This window comes from Rhamphochromis sp. 'chilingali' (genome assembly GCF_963969265.1).
Source record: "Rhamphochromis sp. 'chilingali' genome assembly, chromosome: 5".
In the NCBI taxonomy this organism is placed as follows: domain Eukaryota; kingdom Metazoa; phylum Chordata; class Actinopteri; order Cichliformes; family Cichlidae; genus Rhamphochromis; species Rhamphochromis sp. 'chilingali'.
The window spans coordinates 6,717,153-6,736,848 of record NC_137932.1 but is presented as its reverse complement, the minus strand read 5'-3'; the positions used below and the strand labels follow the sequence as shown (position 1 = coordinate 6,736,848).

Genomic DNA, 19,696 nt, shown 5'->3' with positions numbered 1-19,696 from the left:
GAAAGAAAGAAAGAAAGAAAGAAAGAAAGAAAGAAAGAAAGAAAGAAAAGGTTCAAATATTTCAAGTTATTTTATTAACCTTTAGGTGGCGCGATGTGTTTGAACTGTAGCTCCCCTGTCTCGTCTCATCCAACATGGCGTCGTCCGGGCCGGCTTCTCCAGCTCTCTCATCACTGGGCGGGTCCACGGTTGGTCGGGCTGCCAGCCGTTGGGCACTTCCGGCGGGCTCGGGTTTCCTCCGACTCGGCATTTAAATGGAACTGCAGGACATCAGCTGCTGCTACTTTCAGCTCGTGCTGTTATAGAAAATAACCGGTAGTGCTAGCAAGACAGTCTGCTCTTATTTCTAACTCGAAAACGACAAAAAAAAAATCTTTGTCCCTGAAGATTGTTTGCTCTGGTTGTTGTGTTGTTTTTTCCTTTTTGTTTTTGAGCAGAAGAGCGGGAGCGGCGGAACAATAACGGGGCTTGCTCTCCTGACAGCCTGTCGGTGCATCGTTTTTGGGATTCCTTTGCTAGCCCTCGGACGAAATTGAATAGCGGTAATGTGATGTTGAGTCAGAGCAGAATGATTTAGGCTTTTCTCGGCAGCGTTTGTTTACTGAGGTAGACTGGGGGTAAACATAAACAGGCTCTGCAGCAGAGGTGGCCTGGACTGGACTGGGAGGACCGATGGACTTGAGATGATGAACCTGAACGATCAGGTTTAAATTCTGATTGATTTACGGAGCGATTTGTTTTTAGGATTGTTTGTGTTTTGTTTGTTTTTACGTTGTACATATCACCACAGTGTAACGCCCATAAATAATAAAAATTGACTTAAAATATCATCAAAAAAAGTGTCACCACCCATTTAGTGCAGTAGGATAGCGACTAACGTTAACCATTGGACACTAATAGTCCTGTATTGTGTGTGTTAAAATACATTTTCAGGACAAACAAAATATCTCTATATTTATGCAGGTCTTATTAAAACATTTTCTTTAGTGTAAATTTGGTTTTGATAACTTAGATCTTTTTTTCGTTATAGATCATTTAATAGTTTTGGAATATTTCACTTTAAGCTACATTGAGGACACATTTAGTAGCCTTTCAGGTCAGTGACAAACAGAGTAAGCTGGCATAGATTTCTAGCTGATCAATAATTAGCATTTTTGATTATCATTACCTATCTGGAGCATAACTAAGTCTAATTATAAGTAACCAGCAGCGATGTTCAGCTGGCTTGGAACCGATGATAGGAGGAAGAAGGAGCCGGAAGTCTTTCAGACAGTCAGTGAAGGATTGAAGAAACTCTATAAAACCAAGCTCCTACCACTGGAGGAGAGCTACAAGTTTCATGAGTTCCACTCTCCGGCACTGGAGGATGCTGACTTTGACAACAAGCCCATGGTCTTACTGGTGGGACAGTATTCTACTGGCAAGACCAGCTTCATACGGTATGTTTGCTCACACACATGCAAAGAAAACCTTAGAAACAAGCACAAACAAATGAGGGAGAGGCTACCAAAAAAGAAGGAATGATAGAGAGAGGGAGAGCATGACACACCCAAGCTGACTTTTCCAGCAGTTTGACAGCAAGCGTGAGGAAGAGGTGGTCATAATTATGCACACAAAGCAACCAAAAAAAAAAACACAGAACAATGAGAACAAAACATTGTGAGGAGGCACACCTCCTCAAGCTTTATTGGATTCATAAAGGGTTTATTTGGCATGACTCCTACACAGGCAGACTTGTTGCATTTGGAGGCATTACTGCATTGTTCTGGAGCTCTCCCTGATGAAGTCAGACTGAAAGATGAGCATTACTTCATGAGTATTGGTCAAATAAATGTGTTCACTTGAGGCAAAGTTCAGGAAATGTAGGGGTAAATTGTTTATTACTGATTTTAATTATTGTGGAATAACAATAAGCAGCTATTTGTTGCTGATATAGTTTGTGAACTGATAGAGGTGGGCAGCGAGGCTTCCTTGTAGGAACCCACTGTTAGGACTCATGCAGAGCTGTTTTGCCCTGAGGTGCAGGAAGTCTTGACTCGCTCCTAACTTCTGCTTTTTACAGCATGGAGAAAAAAAGTATACAAACATGTGCTTTGAGTGTTTTTTTTTTCCTTTTATTAAACCTTTTTAACTCTCTAATTGACCACATTTTCATGTCTTACTAGACATTTTGTGTTATTATATTATGTAACACACAGTGTCCTAATATGGTTTTGACATTGTTGTTGTTGCAACTACACATAGGGAGATTGATACACCGATTTATCAACCATGTATTGGTATTGGCTCAGTTTTTAACCTGTTTCTCCCATCAGTTTTATGCTGGTTTAATGTTTAAAGAGATAAAAGTCTTTAAAAATCAGGAATTCTTTGATTCCCTGGAACCAAAGTGGAGAAACAAACACAAAAAACAAAACTGAGAAACAATTGACCAAATTGTTGTTTAAACATCGGTATCAGCCCAGAATTTCCTAGTCAGTGCAACCAGCACATATGTTGCTATTTGACTGGTATTACTGAACTGGATCATTCCTTTTGTGCTTCACCTCATAATGATGTGTTGCTGTTCTGTCAGAGCACATGACCTGGAGTATCAGTGAAATTAGTGTGTGACGGTGAGAAGTGTTAGCAGCTGGGTGTCGAGCCTCTTTTGAGCTGCAGTCCTACTGCTAACATCTCACCCCTTTGACATAGACACACAATTGTGCGTACACACACACTTGTGGAGAGTAGTAGGCAATTAAGCCTTTGAAAGCCTGAGAGTGGATGCTGTTAGTGACTTCCTTCTGTAAGATGGGACCATCTCTGCTCCAATCTCTGCCTTCTCTCTCTTCTTCCTCCTCTGTGTCTGATTCCTGCTCTCCTTTCTCCTTCCTCTGTCACCACTCACGACACCATCCCAGTCAGCAGCCTGACCCCCACGCCACTGACATTGTAGCAGTAGGATGCAGAATGTACAAACTGCTGAGTAACACTTGGATGGAGCTGCTGCTTCTCTTTCATTTCATGCCCCATGGTCTCCCTCGGGGTTTGATGTGCTTGCATGGTCTGCCAAGCTACAAACTACCAGCAGTGTTATTCCCTACTTTGCTAGAAGTTTATTTTCAGACTTGTATAGCCAGTGGATTTAAACGAGACGTTACAGTGAATATGTTTACTAAAATAATATTTGTCTCGGCATGAATTAGAAAAGTCATAGAAGGATATCTGCCTGACAGAGACAGGAAATGGATTAAAGACAGGAGAAGCTGATGGAGGGTAATACAGTCTGACTGCCTTTGAAGTTATTCAGAGTTAAGCAGTCTCAACTTTCCCTCCGTTTGGGGCTGAATTTATTGATTTTTCCTTCTAGGTCTCACATTTTCTGTTAGGGGACTTTTCATAGAGCAAGCCAATGCCAGGATATACAATTTCCTTCAATATAGAATATAATAAACTGTAAATCTGGGCCCTCCTCATGTGCCTAAATCTGTTCATTCACAGGTAAATTTCAATATACTTTGATCCTTAAAACTCAAGAGATGCATCATTGAGGTTAAATGAAAACTGATATGATGGGAGCAGATGTATATATCTGGAGTGCACATACATGGATTATATGTGTGATACGACACATATACTAGTGCATATGTATGTAGTTGTGCACATGCATTACACAACCTCTTTATAGACAGAAGAGCTCACTGTACAGACATGTGTGCACAGAGATGGCTCCACCAGGCACTACTAGCTCCTTTGACAAGCTCTGACAAGGTGGATGTATGTCTGTGGATATCAGGGCACCATCCTTACACCTTGAAGCAGTTAAAATGTGCACGCATCCCACACCCTTATAGCTATAAATCTCTTTGCCTAAATCTCCTTTTGTGGTCTCACATTGCATTTTTGGGAGTGTGAAACTCAACAGAAACACACCAGCCTTCATTTGAAACATGTGTGTTGTCACTGAATCCACAGCTGAGGATTTAACCTTTCACATCTGAAACATATCATATGGAAGTCAGCTGCAATGCCAACAAGGCCAGTTTAGTTGTGCTGTGAGTTAGTTGTGATACTTTTTTGCAGCAGAACACATTTGTGCACACCACTCCATGCATCAAATTTAATGTTCCTGTTCCCAAGCCGTTTTCACTTCAGCAGTCTGTGATAATCATTGATTAAACAAGCCTGTGGCAAGGCTGTATATTAACTGTTTGACCTCCACAAAGAGGAAGCTCTTAACCAAATTCTTACTAACTGGCAAGAATTAGATCATGGGAATGTCAATAACACTATATTCAGTGGTTAAAAAGAGTGGCTGATTGTGCAGCAGAAGATTGATTCAATGTTAATTTCTGGTTTTGTCCACTTTCTTCTTTTCATTTCCAGTGAACCAGTTCTAAAAAATAATAGCGCTGGAGTAGAGATTCAGATTGAAATTGAAAGCTTGGCTTAAATTTTTAATGGAATCGGTTGACACTTTTGAGAAATATACGCCCTCTAACTGCAGTACCACTAATCTAAACAGTGTGAGAATATACTGTTCAAAAACATGGAAAAAAGGGAACTCTTTGAAAAGAGATCAGATCTCAATGGGGGGGAAATCATGCTGGATTTCTATAATGATATAGACTGGGTAATGTGTTTAAAAACAAAACAACGATCATCTTATGGATGTCTGAATTCATAGACATCCTGATAAAGTGTAAAAATGATTTGTCAGTCTCATTCATTTTGCCAAAATGTAATTGCAGCAACTTAAAATGGCACTCAGTAGTTTGCTTGGCCCCCAAGTGCTTATATGTATGCCTGACAATGTATGCTCTTGATGAGTTGATGGCTGGTGTCCTGGGGGGATCTCCTGTTAGATCTGGAGCAGGGGATCACTCAGCTCCTGGGCAGTTTGAGGTGGTACTTGGCAGTGCTGGGCTGAAACATAAGGTCCCATTTAGGTCAGGTGAGCATGGGGGTCAGTAAGTGGTATCAATTCCTTCATCCTCCAGGAACTGCCTGCATACTCTTTGCACATGAGGCTGGACATTGTAGTGCACCACAAGGAATCCAGGTCCCACTGCGTCAGTGTAGAGTCTCACAGAAGGCCCAAGGATTTCATCCCGATACCTAATGGCAGTCAGGGTGCTGTTGCCTAGGCTGTGGAGGTGTGTGTGTCCCTTTGTGGATATGCTTCACCAGACCATCTCTGACCTTCCACCAAACCAGCCATGCTCAATAATATTAAAGGCAGTATGACATATTGGGTGGCTGTAGCTCAGGTGGTAGAGCAGGTCATCTACTGATCGGAAGGTTGGTGGTTCGATTCCTGGCTTCCCCTAGTCTGCATGCCAAATATCCTTGGGCAAGATACTAACCCGAAATTGCTCTCCGATGCATTCATCGGAGTATGAATGTGTGTGAATGTCAGTTGTGCTTGTGCGAATGGGTGTGAATGGGTGAATGCACAAGTTGTGTAAAGCGCTTTGAGTGCTCAGAAGAGTGGAAAAGCGCTATATAGTCCATTTACCATTCTCCATGGCCTCTCCAGACCGTTTCATGTCTTTCACATGTGGTTAATGTGAAACTGTTCTCATCTCTGAAAAAGCACAGGGCACCAGTGGTCGACCTGCCAATTCTGATATTCTATGGCATCATGCTGGGCAGTGAGCACAGAGCCCTCATGAAGTCTGTTGCTGGCTGTTTTGTAAGAGGCATTTACATCAGTGTGCATCACGTTGCTTCCACAAAGGAGCAGATAACATTCCTGCTGATGGGTTAAGGACTTTCTATGGTTCTGGAAAAATGTCAGTGGCCTTCATCTGAAAACAATTCCTGTTTCGGAGGTTTTCTTATTGATTCCCCTCTTTAGTGCATCAAAGCAGCTGAAACAGATTAGCAACCCTCTCTGCAAGCATATCAAAATCCTAGAAGTTTAACTGACTTGATGCTCTGCTCTAATTAAAAAGTGTTCCTTTATAATTTTTTTGATAACTCTTTGAAAAGCCTCAAAACCCGAGTTTGCCTTGTTTTTGGACTATGTGTCTGCGGTTAAGCCATGATCGTATGGTAACAAGACTGACAGTCAGGCACACCTCTTTTTGCTTTGTGGTCGCTTAAAACCAGTGAGGGGGAAAAAAACTGAAAAGATGCAGAAATCTGTGCTTGGAAGTAACAGAAACTTTAATATTTGTTTGCATTTAAATCCACTTTATTGACAGAATTCCTCCATACTTACCTCACCTAATCAGAACACTCTTTTCCAAAAGCCCTTTATTGGTCCATGTGTTTACCAGTAAACTAAATTTTGCTTGTTTTGGATCTGGTCAGTGGCAGCCATCCAGTCTGTGATCATCTAAAATTCCCCCAATCTTGGTTCCAGCAGCGTCTAATTCAAGGCAGACATGTTTTCTGTTTTTTTTTCTCAATTGCGTCTTACCATCCTGACCAACTTCATTTATCAGCAGAGTCAGAATAAAAAAAAAATCATACAAAATGAAGCAGAACTTTGAAATTAGAGGCTACAGATGCAATATGTATTTTAGGTTTTATCTAAAGATTGATGCTGGATCAAACATTCTAATACAAATGTATATATAACCTTTTTATAATACTTTATAATGCTGATCATAATCTTGTAATATCTTGTTGATCCTTTTTCACTATTGTTCTTTGTTCATCTTCGAGGAATTATTTCAGCATACTTAGAAAGCCTTTTTGCACAGTTGACTTATTCTTACACGGTGATTGAAAACATCTCCTCTCTCATCTTGTTTTGCTAACTGCTATTTCCTGTCATCTCACCCGCAGCTACCTGTTGGAGCAGGATTTTCCTGGCATGCGGATTGGCCCCGAACCCACCACAGATTCCTTCATCGCAGTGATGCACGGCGACACAGAAGGAGTCATCCCCGGCAATGCTTTGGTGGTTGACCCCAAGAAGCCCTTCAGAAAGCTGAATGCATTTGGAAATGCATTTCTCAACAGGTAGATGATTGATGGCCACACTCACACTTTCAGATGATGGTCTTTATTGGTGTGTACAGTGAGTTAAGTATTCAAGCACAGAGGGAAAGACCGAGGGAGCACAAGTGAGAATCCACACCGCAGCTCTACATTCCTTTGTGATTGAATTTCCCCCCGCTCACTGGTCAGGGTTTTCTTTGTTAATGGCTGTGTGAGAGACAGCCAGCAGTCTCTGTAGAGCCATCCTTCTGCTTAAAAGTACACTGGCAGAAGCTCTTATGGTAGTGTCCTCAGTGTGAGGATCAAGCAATGTTGAAAGGAGACAGGAAAAAATGATGTCTGTCAGTGGGGATTTAGAGGGTTCGCATTGAAGACGACCACTTACCTGTTCATATTTATTCAGCTGGATAAAACTAGGGAGAGCAGCACAGACGGAGGAGAGAGGGTAACTGAGATAGGGCCATGCTGATGGATGATTTTAAACTTGTGTCCTGGAACTTTCTCTCTATCTCATGTCTGTTTTGTGTGTGTGTGTGTAGGTTTGTGTGTGCTCAGCTTCCTAACCCTGTACTGGAAAGCATCAGCGTGATCGACACGCCAGGGATTTTGTCTGGAGAAAAGCAGAGAATCAGTCGAGGTAAGAAACACATTTGCTCAAACTTCTATTCTCTTCTGTTTATGGTGTGTGTGTGTGTATGTGCGCGCGCATGTGTGTTTATCCTCTGCATCCATTGAGCTGCAGCCCCCCCCAGTCCCACTGAACTCTGAACTACAATGTCAGCATTTCCTTTGGACCCGTGTGTTTGTTTTAGCTTTTGCTATCAGGAGGATTATGCTTCATTCATTTCAAAGAACAGGAAGCTGTTACAAAAAGATGAGCTTTGAATTTGTTCTCCAACATGCACACATAAGTGCACACTGCCTGAATTTTAACACTTTTTAACTTTGTGGTTTTCTTAAGTCTCGCATGGAAATGAAAAAGAGAAAAACAAAATTATATGAGGTTCATTTGGATCAACTTTAATATAGTGTAAACAAAAAGGTGCAGATTTAAGAGGACTCGTGGGTAACCAAATGGTTGCACAGTATGCCATAAAATACATTTTAGGTTAAACTTTTTAAACATTTGATTGGATTTTGAGGATGCTTATGAATATTTATCATCTGTAGGTATTGTACAAGACATGCTAGATTGGGAATTTCAATCTTGAACTGTTTGCTAAGTAGGAAGGGCATGCAGCCAAAGAAGTGTAAAACTATTTAAGGTACCACTGTATGAGTCTTGCAGTGGTGAGAGTACAATGTGCTTTGATACCTTTTCTCTGGGAAGATTGACATAAACAAAACCCCAACCGTCTGACCTCTGTGTCAAATCTAGACAAAGACACTATTGTTCTAATCTAATATCATATACAGTAAAGCAGGTGTGTGTAATTTTGAGTTATTCCTGATAAAGGACGACGAGTGTTAAAGACTTCAGTACATATTCATGGCTTTAAAACCATGGTCTTACATTTCATACTTGCAATATTGAAAGCTTCATAACTGTCCCACCAAAGATAGACGGAACAAAATTGTGACATGTCAGAAGTGTGTGATTACCATCTCAGAGTGTGTTCGCTTCCGCGACTTGTGTCTGCTAACCTCGCGATGAAAAGATGCGCCGGTCAGTACAACACTGGCGTTTGTGTGTGTATGTGTGTGAGTGGAAAGAAAAACATAAACAGAAAACAAAAATATGTGAAGATGAATACGGGGTTTCAACAGCTGTCCTCCAGCTGTTATCAGGATTGCGCCACGAAGGATGAAGCATAGGAAGAGATAACGGAGGAATCACAGTGCACTATAGCCCTGGATTCAAGCGCTGCTGTAACAGTGTAGTCCATAAATGAGAGAAAATCCAAAATAAATACAAACCTTTGTGCTCAGTTCTTGTTTTTTAAAGTCATTAGACATATATACTGCACATTCATTCCACTGTGGAAAAAGGAACAGTTCAAAGAAAACATTAAACGCCCCAAATTACCACCTCGTTCACGCCCATAATGTTGCCCTTACAACAAAGAGCGAACTGGTAGTTGTCAGATCTCCATTATGATGTGTGCTAAAATGCAAAAAGCTGATGATGTGAAGAGAAACTTTGCGTGGAAAGTTTTCAAGAATGTTCCCGAGCTGTCTCACAGGAGGATGTGTGTCTGGCATGGCTGGCATTCCCAAAGCTAAATGGTGGCATCGCTATACCAACCGCTAACATTAACCATTCCAGTTCTTTTGTTAAAGTAAGTCTTAATTTATTCTGTCCTGCACTCACCTCTCTGAGTTTCTTTCAAAGGCGAATGCTTTCTTTTCTTCCATCTTTTGTCTATTTTCCTGTTTCTCCCCCAGGCACTGTTTTGGTTTGCTATCCCAAGTAAAGCCTGAACTAATTGACTTTTGGCATATCCAGTATTGTCTGTCACCATAGCAAATCACTGATTATATGAATACTTGAAAAATAAAAGTAGTAATGGTGTTTTAATATAATAATTTTCTACGTTCCCGCTCCAGAGAGTATTTATTGTGTTCTTGTGCACGACCAGTACTGTGACATTTGGAGTCCTGTTATAAGATGACGTATCAGGAGGCTTATTCAGCTTTTGATTAAAAGCGAAAAAGTTCTGGTCACGCAGTTCAGGACATTACTTCATACCAAGGTTGGGTCTGCATGGATATTATTCATAACTTTAATGCTTGTCATGAGGGTTTTTGTTGTCTCCAGCTTTACTGTTAAGAAATGAAGTAAATCAGTGTTTCATCAACATTAACCAAATATGAAATTTATGTTTGGAAGTTGTTAAAAGGAACCAGACAAGCACCAGCTCTGTTTCACCTTGTTTTTCCTTTTTGGCCCAAGTGTCCAAAAAACGTGGTGTTAAACCAAATAAACAGCACAGTGAGGTGAAACACGGATACTCTGTGGCCAACACAAAAGAACAAATACAAGTTAAACTTAACCTCTGCTGAGTGAGCACAGCTGTGTTTTCTCTGGGGACTCTGTGTGCAATTTTTTTGTTATTGTGTGTTCATTAACTTTTCATTTAGTTCCCCATCATCATCATCATCATCATCATCATCATCATGTTTCATTTACATGTTCTGTGTCACATTCTTTCTCTTAGTCACTTTTCTTTTACTCTGTTTCAGTGTTTTTAAGAGTGTTTGTGTTTGTGTGTGCTCAACTGTGTGTGCGTGTCTGTCTCCAGAGGAGGAGTTGTCAGGCTATAGCAGCCTGCGCAGATGTCTTTATGGAGGTATTGTAGATAATAAATCTTGGCAACAACCAGCTGCAGAAGGCTTCAAATGATACCTTGACTCTGAAGAATTTGTGGGCTTTTACATATTCTTCACCAGCCTTGTCACGTGGCTTTGGGAAAAGTTCACCTTGTTTCATAAAATTATTATTAATATTATCTGTGCAGTTAGCTGACTTATAAATTATAATGGCAATTATTTTGGCCACTCATAAACTGTATATAAAAGATAGACATAGCCAGCAGGTCTGAAAATAAAGAAAATGTCGAGTTGAATCTGCTTTCTCTGTAATGGTCAGCAGGGGGCGACTTACACTACCATGACCTGGATGACTGAGAACCTACACAGACATATTTTATATGATGATTTTTATTTGTTTAAATTCGGGTCAGACAGTAAAAGTGGTGATGGGTTTCTCAAATCCACAGCTAACGTGTGAAGCTTCAAAACTGGGCTTTTTATGATTTGACACACACACACACACACACACACACACACACACACACACACACACACACGTATGGAAACAAATAAAAACATTACTGCTGCCCTATGACAATAGCCAGGGCTCAAGCCACACTGGCTACACCCATCCTTTATGTACAGTCTGTGTCCTTCTTATGAATTCCTGTAATTTTGATAATCTCCTGGGCACTTTTGGTCTCCACATTTTAATAGTCCAGGAGCATAACACTAGCATCACTGTCAGACCTCATGAGCATCTTACCTCCACTGTAGGCAGGTTATTTCACTTTGACTTTTCGCTTAGGAGCACCGTCCCCTTCACAGCTTAAAATTGAAGTGTTGCTTTAATCCCATAACACGTGAGAAGTGCACTGGGTGAAGAATATTCCAGTAGAATTTAAAAATATCAAGGTATCCATATCTCTTTTAACACCTCTTTCTCGTCTCGGCTCTGTTCATACAGATGCAGTCCGAAACAAATGCTTTACATACTTGCTGCTGCTAAATTTTTTCTCACGTCCTACTGGGGAATGCATTTTAGCCAAGTGAGATTAATTTATTCCTTAAAATACCCATTTTTGTTAACAATTGAAGCATCATGTAAACATTAACACAAGAACTCAGATATTTGGACGTTTTGTTAAACACTCAGAGCCACCGTGGAGTGTAAACTGTTCCACTACTGGGCAGCAAGTATGTGAAATGGGGGCTTCTTATCACAGCTATGTACAGAAGATCAAATGTTGCTATGTTCAGAGCAAACAGCCTCTGAATGTAGGTTTAAATATGTAAAGGCATATTTTACGTGCATAGCTTTACAAAGAAAATCCATCTGATAATCCCTGAATTAACCTAAAACTATTGCTTACTCGTAGGATTTCTCCTGGGTGTTATCGCTCATAATTAAATACTGCAGCGCTGGACTGACTCTGCGTCTGTTGTGTGTCCTTCAGTGTTGTTTGAACACTAGAGCTTACTAATCCTTCGATCTACCCTTTGTTCTTTGTTTCCCTCTCATATCCTGTGGAATTCCTTCAGGTAAGCTAGCGTTTCGTCCTTGACTGAGGTAGAAAGTCAAAGAAGTCAGTGGCGTACACCTGCTGTTGGACTCATTCATTAATTCATGTTTACATGTTTTACAGAGGAAGCATTATTCATAGCTTTCTTGCAGAATCCCACGAGTACAATGCACTTGTTTAGTGTAAACTATTCATTATCAATCTTATGACAGATGGAAGTAACAGTCTGTAGTTTGAGGGCTCTCCCCCTATTGTTCAACTTTAAAAAGCCACCTTGTTTGAACATTGGCAGCACTGTTTTCATCAGGAAACAGACATTCTTTTCTCTCAACATGCTACAATATGGGCATAAGTTTTAATGCCTCCTCTTTGACCTGCAGCCATTGGATTTGTCTTGGGAGTATTTTTAGGCCATAATGATGTTCCTATCATAACTTGTTCTGCTGACTTTTACCTCTAAAGTTGCATGCATGTTCTCAGTCTGTAACTTCAGTTGTGTTGACTACCAGTATAACCAATAACTAAAGTGGTTTTGATGTGGGTACTGGATGTGGGTAAAGGATTGAGAGGTAAAAATATGTGTGTTCAATTACCGTATTTCCCGGACTACAAAGCGCACCCGAATATTAGCCGCACAAGCTAAAATCAGGGGAAAATCCTGTTTTGTACATACATTAGCCGCACCTGACTAAAGGCCGCAGGTGTTTCAATGTTGACTTATCATATGTAAGAGAATATGCACAAAGGGAATTGTCAGGAAAGAGATGGCTGTTTGGAGACACACCCCTTTTATTAATATTTTGAAAAACAAGTTATGGGTACATATTTGCATAACCTTTTAGGTATATGTACAAGTAGCGGTAATTACAAGTAGGAAACATGTACTGTGCTTCATAAATGAGTAACAAATGTAGTACATAACAATAACCTACAGCACACCAGAAAAATAGATTCGGACTACCTTTTAGGCTCAGGTGCAGCGACACGGCTTTAACAAGAAGAAAAGTCAGTCATTCACCACCATCTTCCTGCCCACTAAAACCACCAAAGTCCTCTTCTCCAGTGTCGGATACAAACAGGCTCAGGATGGCTTCGTCATCCACTCTCAGCTTCTTTCCTTCGTTGTCACTTTCAAAACCAAAGAAATCCTCGTTGTCAGTGTCAGAGTCGAACACCCTCAGAAGGGCCGTGGCGGTGTCCTCCTCTCCATCATGCAGCATTCAGCCCTTCAAAATCCGTTGGTGATCATTGATGTTTTCACACTTTTCCACGCTGTCAGATTCCACCGTTGGAGTTGAGCATAACTTGCTTTTCGCATTGTTTTTCGCGCTACTTGTACGGCACTATGTTGTCTGGCGGATGGACACGTGACCAACACACCACTCTTGAACCCCGATACTGTGTGTCTGATCACATGCCCTTCCGCCAGGCAACGTAGTGCCGTACAACAGCGGAACAAACAAAACAAATCGTCTTACGATATGACAAAAATCATGGACAATCCATAGAAAAGCCGCACCTGACTAAAAGCCGCAGGGTTCAAAGCTTGTGGGAAAAGTAGCGGCTTATAGCCCGACAATTACGGTATCTGCTTCACTCAGTGCCCCATCGAATTATCTGATATCCTTCTGATGTCCCCTCCCCGCTTCTAGGCTATGACTTTGCAGCTGTCCTGGAGTGGTTTGCAGAGCGAGTGGACAGGATCATTTTACTGTTTGATGCTCATAAACTGGACATCTCTGATGAGTTCTCAGAGGTGATAAAGGCCCTAAAGAACCATGAGGACAAGATCAGGTACTGTGGGATTCTTAAATTCACACCAAATATTTTCTTTCTTTTTTAAAATACCATATCATTGGTACCTGGGCATCCATGCAATATTAATGTGAGTAGCTTGTAATAAGAATCATCACCGCTCTCTTCTGTCTTTTTCTCCAGAGTTGTGCTTAACAAGGCCGACCAGATAGAGACTCAGCAGCTGATGAGAGTGTATGGTGCTCTGATGTGGTCACTGGGGAAAATAGTCAACACGCCTGAGGTACGCTAAACTGGGGGTTTCTGTGATGGCGTTCATACGGTTTTAAGCCTGTAATTGATCCTTTCACCTATGTCAAAATCACAGAATTGTAATGATTTTTTTTTTTTTAAAGATTGCTTTGAAGAAATAATAATTTTAGAGTGAAATAATGAAATTAGGCACTTGATTGTTAATATTTGCAACCACATAGATATCTGCACATAAATGTGTGAAATCTGTGGCTGAGGTACAAGATTATAGACTTCCTTTTCTAGTCTGAGTTGAGTTGGTGCAGATCAATACGGAGACTAAAAGAGGGGCTGCGTTAGCCAAAATTGAATTTTTAAAACCACTGGCAATTGTACATGTATTTTTTATTGATCTGGATTCTTAAAATAAAGACCATCAGATGCAACTGGGAGCTTTGAACCAGATATTTGTCATCTGATATCCACGTAAGCTGGCTCCCACAGACAAAGTTTGCAGACTAGCCTGTGGGCTCACAGGTTGCAGAATTGTTAACTGGTTGTAGGAGTATTTAAAGACTTTATATTTAATGTTTTTAAATAATATCTGGGGAGCTATGATCCATAATGGTGGCCATTTGAAGGACTGTTAATGGCATATTATGTGAAGAATGGTCCAGTTTGCCTCTGACTTTATTTACTTATTTTTTGTTCTGTCTCCCTTACTGACAGGTGATTCGCGTCTATATCGGTTCATTTTGGTCCCACCCGCTGTTGATTCCTGACAACAGGAAGCTGTTCGAGGCCGAGGAACAGGACTTATTTAAGGACATCCAGTCCTTACCGAGAAATGCAGCACTTAGAAAACTCAATGATCTGATAAAGAGGGCAAGACTAGCCAAGGTGAGGAGCACCTGCGACACAGGATGTTCGAAACAGTTGACGTCAAATAACGCAGATGTTACGCAACATTTCCTACATTTAGTGCTGAGCTGTTACACCATGCTGACATGTTTAAGTTGTCAGTATCACCGATTTATCTGTGTGCTTCCTATTTATTGTGCTCAGCTGTGTTGTTCAGCTGTTAACCTTGACAGAAAGAGATGTTTCGCAGAACTAATAGAGTTAGATAAATGACAATGAATTGTTTCCCATTTCCTCAATGGACAGGAAGTTAGGTAGGCGACAGTCTGCTGCCTGTTGTAGTTCGAGGAAACACAGCAGAGGAAACGCACAAGTGCACACAGTCAAACACGCACAGGTTTATCACACTGAGAGTCGAGCACAGTTTTCCTGTTAGACAGCTGATGGGTGTTGGTGTGTTTTGTGATGAGTTTCAAGGACATGAGGTAGACCCAGATGCGTGTATCGCCGCAGTGACTGAACAAATTTTCTTTTCTTTTTTTTTTTGCACGTTTAGTTTCTGCTGAATATTGTTTAAACACTTTTTCCAGGAAAACCCTTTTTGTAATGAAAAGTGAACTCCAAATGTGAATTAGAATTTGTTAATTATTAAAAGAAATGCCCACAAAGGTAACAGTAAAGTGGATGACTAATCTGGTTTATGGAATATTAAGTGTCCTCAAGCTTAATGTTGTCACAGTGGCTTGTGTTACAGTTTACCCACTTGTCAGAAGCTCAAATATAATTCAATCATTACAAGGAGAACCTGAGACAATAAAACACATAATCTTTATTTTAAAGTAATCTGATTATCTACTTTGTATGAGCTCATAGATTTATTAGAGTGCTTCAGTTGTGTGTCTGGTTAAATATCACAGATAGAGATGTTTTTCTTTTCCTTCCACACATTTTTGCATCAGTTTTTCTTTGTGTCTCTTGTGGCCCTTGGAAGAACAAACAAAAAGAACAAGTCAATCTCATGACATTTAATAGGTGACTTTTTTCCCCACTCATAAAAAGTTAACAATTAACTACCTTTGCTGCACTTGATCCTGTTTTTACCTACTCCAAGCTCAGTTTTTCCACAGTTTCTTTTTTTTTATATAGCTCTTTACTTCTGCATACTTAGATGTTGCTTTATAGCATAATGTGGAATATTATAACAGACACGATTTTGAAGTGGAATCATTTGAATCATTTTAACTGAAATTTATAAAGAATTTAGTCTCCTAGTACCTGCTCATCAATTAATAAACATCAATTAGCACCTATAACAAGAATAACAAATAAAAGCTTAATGAATTCAAACACAGTTGCTTATACTTTCCATGTGAAGTCATCGATAACTCTCTTAATCTGCAGGTCCACGCTTATATCATCAGCTCACTTAAAAAAGAGATGCCCGCTGTGTTTGGGAAGGAGAACAAGAAGAAAGAGCTCATCGCCAGCCTTGGAGATATCTACAAACGCATCGAAAGAGAACACCAGATATCACCTGGAGATTTTCCGAATCTGAAAAAGATGCAGGTAAGCAGTGAAGCAAAGGATTAAGGTTTAGTAAATGAGGTTTTGACATGATTGGAATGAATGCAGGGGCTTCACTGATTTTAAGTTACACGAGTAGCGTTAGTTAATTGCAATTTTAGCTGATGTTAGATTTTTAAAAAAACAAGACAAGGAAGTGAAATAGAGAGAGTAGTAACAGTCAGAGAGTCACAGAGTTTTACCGTTTCCTGAGCTAACCACTGAAGTACAACACACTCAGCAGAGACTTTAACTGATGAGGGAAATGTTGATAATTGGTCTTTATTAACTTGTTGTTGTTATTATTATTGTCATATAAGATTGATCTTAATCCTTACTGCACAGAGAACTGTCAGCCTCTGATGTTGTGGGCCATTTTGTACATTTCAATAAGCTTCTCATAACGTTGTATACCACTCTGTATTTTGTGTTTCTCTATTTTCTTTTTTTGATCTTTGGAACAATACTCGATTTTCCTTTGTGTACTTTAAGATATTTTGTGGCTACAAATGGGATGAAACAGAGTTCCATTGAAAGTAGAGTGCTAACTGAGTACTTTAACTCATGTACATCACTTGTGCAGCTATCAAGCAGTATGTCGGTAGATTGATCACCAGCTCCTCCTGAAGTATCCTTGGGCAAGATATTACATCCATCAGAGTATTTTTGAATGTAATCAATCAGTTTGTCAATCCAATCTTTGTTTTGAACACATAAATAACAAGTATCAATGCACTAAAAATAAATAAACACAAAATCATTGAAATCCATCAAATTCACATGGAAAAAACATAAAATGTTGACCATTTTATGTTTGAAAAGAAGAAGGAGGAAGTAAGGAAGTAAAAGTGTAGAAAACAAAAATGTATAGTTTAATCTGTGTGAGTGAGGCTTGTAGTAGAAAGCACTTTGAGTGCTATAGTGATATAAGTACCAGGCTGTTTACTTGAACTGTGTAATGCTTACCTAATTGTAAATATTACTAAAGTGAAACTTTTATTGAAGCATATTTTATTGTTACTTCAGTGACTTAAGTAATTTTATAGAATACTTCTGGAACATTTGATTGACTACATCAGCATTCTTTACAGATGTGTATTTTAAAATGATCTTTATCTGTGCTGAGGGTATAGTTTATATATAAATTATAACCTAACTTGAGACAAACTTGTGTTTTTTCCAGGACCAACTCCAAGCTCAGGATCTCAACAAATTCCAGCCTCTAAAACCTAAACTCTTGGAGGCGGTCGATGACATGTTAGCCAATGACATCGCCGGCTTAATGGTCCTGGTCCGACAAGAGGAAACCCAGCGGCCCAACGCAGTAGTGAAGGGCGGCGCGTTTGACGGCACGTTGGACGGCCCATTCGGTCACGGGTACGGCGAAGGAGCCGGCGAAGGCATCGACGAAGCGGAGTGGGTCGTCGCTCGCGACAAACCTGCTTACGACGAGATTTTCTACACGTTATCTCCTGTCAATGGGAAGGTGACCGGAGCCAACGCCAAGAAGGAGATGGTCAAGTCAAAACTGCCCAATACAGTGCTGGGCAAGATCTGGAAGCTGGCAGATATCGATAAGGACGGCATGCTCGACGATGAGGAGTTTGCTTTAGCCAATCATCTGATAAAGGTGAAACTTGAGGGACATGAACTACCATCAGAGCTGCCTGGACACCTGGTGCCTCCTTCCAAGAGGAAAATAGCTGAATAAATGTAATTCAGATTACCCGTAATGACCTACTCAGCCCTAGAACCCATAGGTAGCCCCCTCCCCCTTCCCCAGAGAAAATGTTCTTTAATAGAAAAGGAGTCATCCTGTAGCAACAACAAGAACAAAGACAAAAAATTTAACACAAGTAGAGCTCATTTCAAGTCTTCTTCCTGTTCTGTTGCTGTTATCGTCTGATCTGTAGTCTTAATTTCCTAATTTAAGCTGCCAATGCATTCAAATGTATCTTCACGCGACTGAGACTGTTAGCATACTGGCTGCAAGCTTTGAGTAACAAAAAAATAAAAAACAAAGTGCGTTTACCTCTTCATTAGGATTAAACCAGATAAGATTAATTTTATAAAATTAAATAGCTTTTATTAGTGTTTCAAGAATGCAAACCATGGCTCTCAGCTTTACAGAATTAAAGCAGAATACTTGTTGGAGTAGGACAGGTGTTAGACATGTGCAAAAGAAGAAACACTGGAATATAAAGACATATATGTACGTTCAACTAAACTACTGGAAAAAGGAGAAATATTGCAACAATGTGAAGACAAAAATAAAGTCTTTTTCTGTTAAAACTTTACCTTTGGTCAAACCGATTTATTATTATGATGATTATTAGTATTCAGTTTACTCTAAGAAGTAAATCCAAATTAAATTATGTGTTTTTAAATGTAAACCAGAAGATTTTACATTCCTTGTACTTTGAGATAATGCGCACATACAGACAACAGAATGAAAACGACATCCTAAAGAGGAACAGGCCTGCGTTTCGTATTAAATGTGACGTGCTGCTCGACCTTTTGCTTTGGAGGAAGGAACCTGTATGATTCTCATTAACACGTGCTGATACTGAGATTATAATAACAGACCATATTATGGGTGTTGTTTGGAAACTAGCGCGACAGCATGCTCTGAATAACCGCTTTGGTCGGACTTTGAATTTTGAATGGACACGCATCTATTGTTCTGTGTGGACACATCCTGGTTATTGTATGTATGTACAATGGTATCTGACCACATGTTATCAGTGTTATTATTTGTAGTATATACAGTATATATTCATAAGAGAAACATTATTAAAACTACTGAGGGTGGAGTATGTTAGTGGGTTATCAACTGAAAACTGATCAGTTATTCTTCACCTTCCTAAATAATGTAGTATAACCAAAAGTAATAGTCTGAAAGCACCGTTTGTTTTTATTGTGATGACACTAATTGACACATTTAACATTGTTCTATGTGTTTTTGCTGGAAACTTTCCATGTCACACATTGAAATTGTATACATGTAATAAATGTAATTCTTCTTTGCCATGTTTCCAATCCATCACTCTATTGACACACCAGTACCTGTGTGTGTGTGAGTGTGTCTCCTTAAATATAGCATGTTAGGACCATGTTCATGTTTGTTAACAGAGGTTTTATTGGGTGTATCATTAGATAACCCAACTCAAATAAGTAAAACTGGATTCCCACATGGCAACAAAAATCTTAAGCATGTCTTCATCGAAATGTTTCCAGCTCATGGCCGTTTTCTGACCCTCGTGCTTTACTGTGAATCAAATGCACATAAGAAGACTTACTGCATTCCATTAACTCGAGTTGGGAAATCGCACAGGCGTTATCCTGTTACGGCTCAAGTTTCGGAGGTGTGCAAGATTGGACTGGGAAAAAAAAAGACTTGGATGTGGATTCTCGTCAAATTCACAAGTTGTTTTCAGACCCTGTGTAAACACATTAAGTGGAAACACTAGCGTTACGGTATTTTGGCTGTTTTTATGCTGGTGATGCAGTACTTAAGTCTGTCCTTCACTGCTTTTCTGTCAATGTAAACAGGCCGACAGTGTAATAAAACTCAT

The 19,696-nt window shown here is 39.9% G+C and overlaps 1 protein-coding gene across 2 annotated transcripts; it reads left to right on the top strand.

Moving 5' to 3' along the window:
• The first annotated feature begins 227 nt into the window (after positions 1 to 227).
• ehd3 (EH-domain containing 3) lies at positions 228 to 19,413 on the top strand. 2 transcript variants are annotated; one of them, XM_080882260.1, is made up of 9 exons: positions 228 to 1,439; positions 6,781 to 6,957; positions 7,476 to 7,573; positions 10,179 to 10,226; positions 13,364 to 13,505; positions 13,650 to 13,749; positions 14,427 to 14,597; positions 15,960 to 16,124; positions 17,305 to 19,413. In XM_080882260.1, the coding sequence occupies exons 1-9, from the start codon at positions 1,213 to 1,215 to the stop codon at positions 17,830 to 17,832; spliced, it is 1,656 nt and encodes a 551-aa protein (XP_080738386.1). In that variant the 5' UTR covers positions 228 to 1,212; the 3' UTR covers positions 17,833 to 19,413. The 2 variants fall into 2 exon arrangements, with proteins under 2 accessions (XP_080738386.1, XP_080738387.1); XM_080882261.1 differs by lacking the exon at positions 10,179 to 10,226 and having other exon boundaries at positions 229 to 1,439.
• The last annotated feature ends 283 nt before the right edge of the window (positions 19,414 to 19,696 follow it).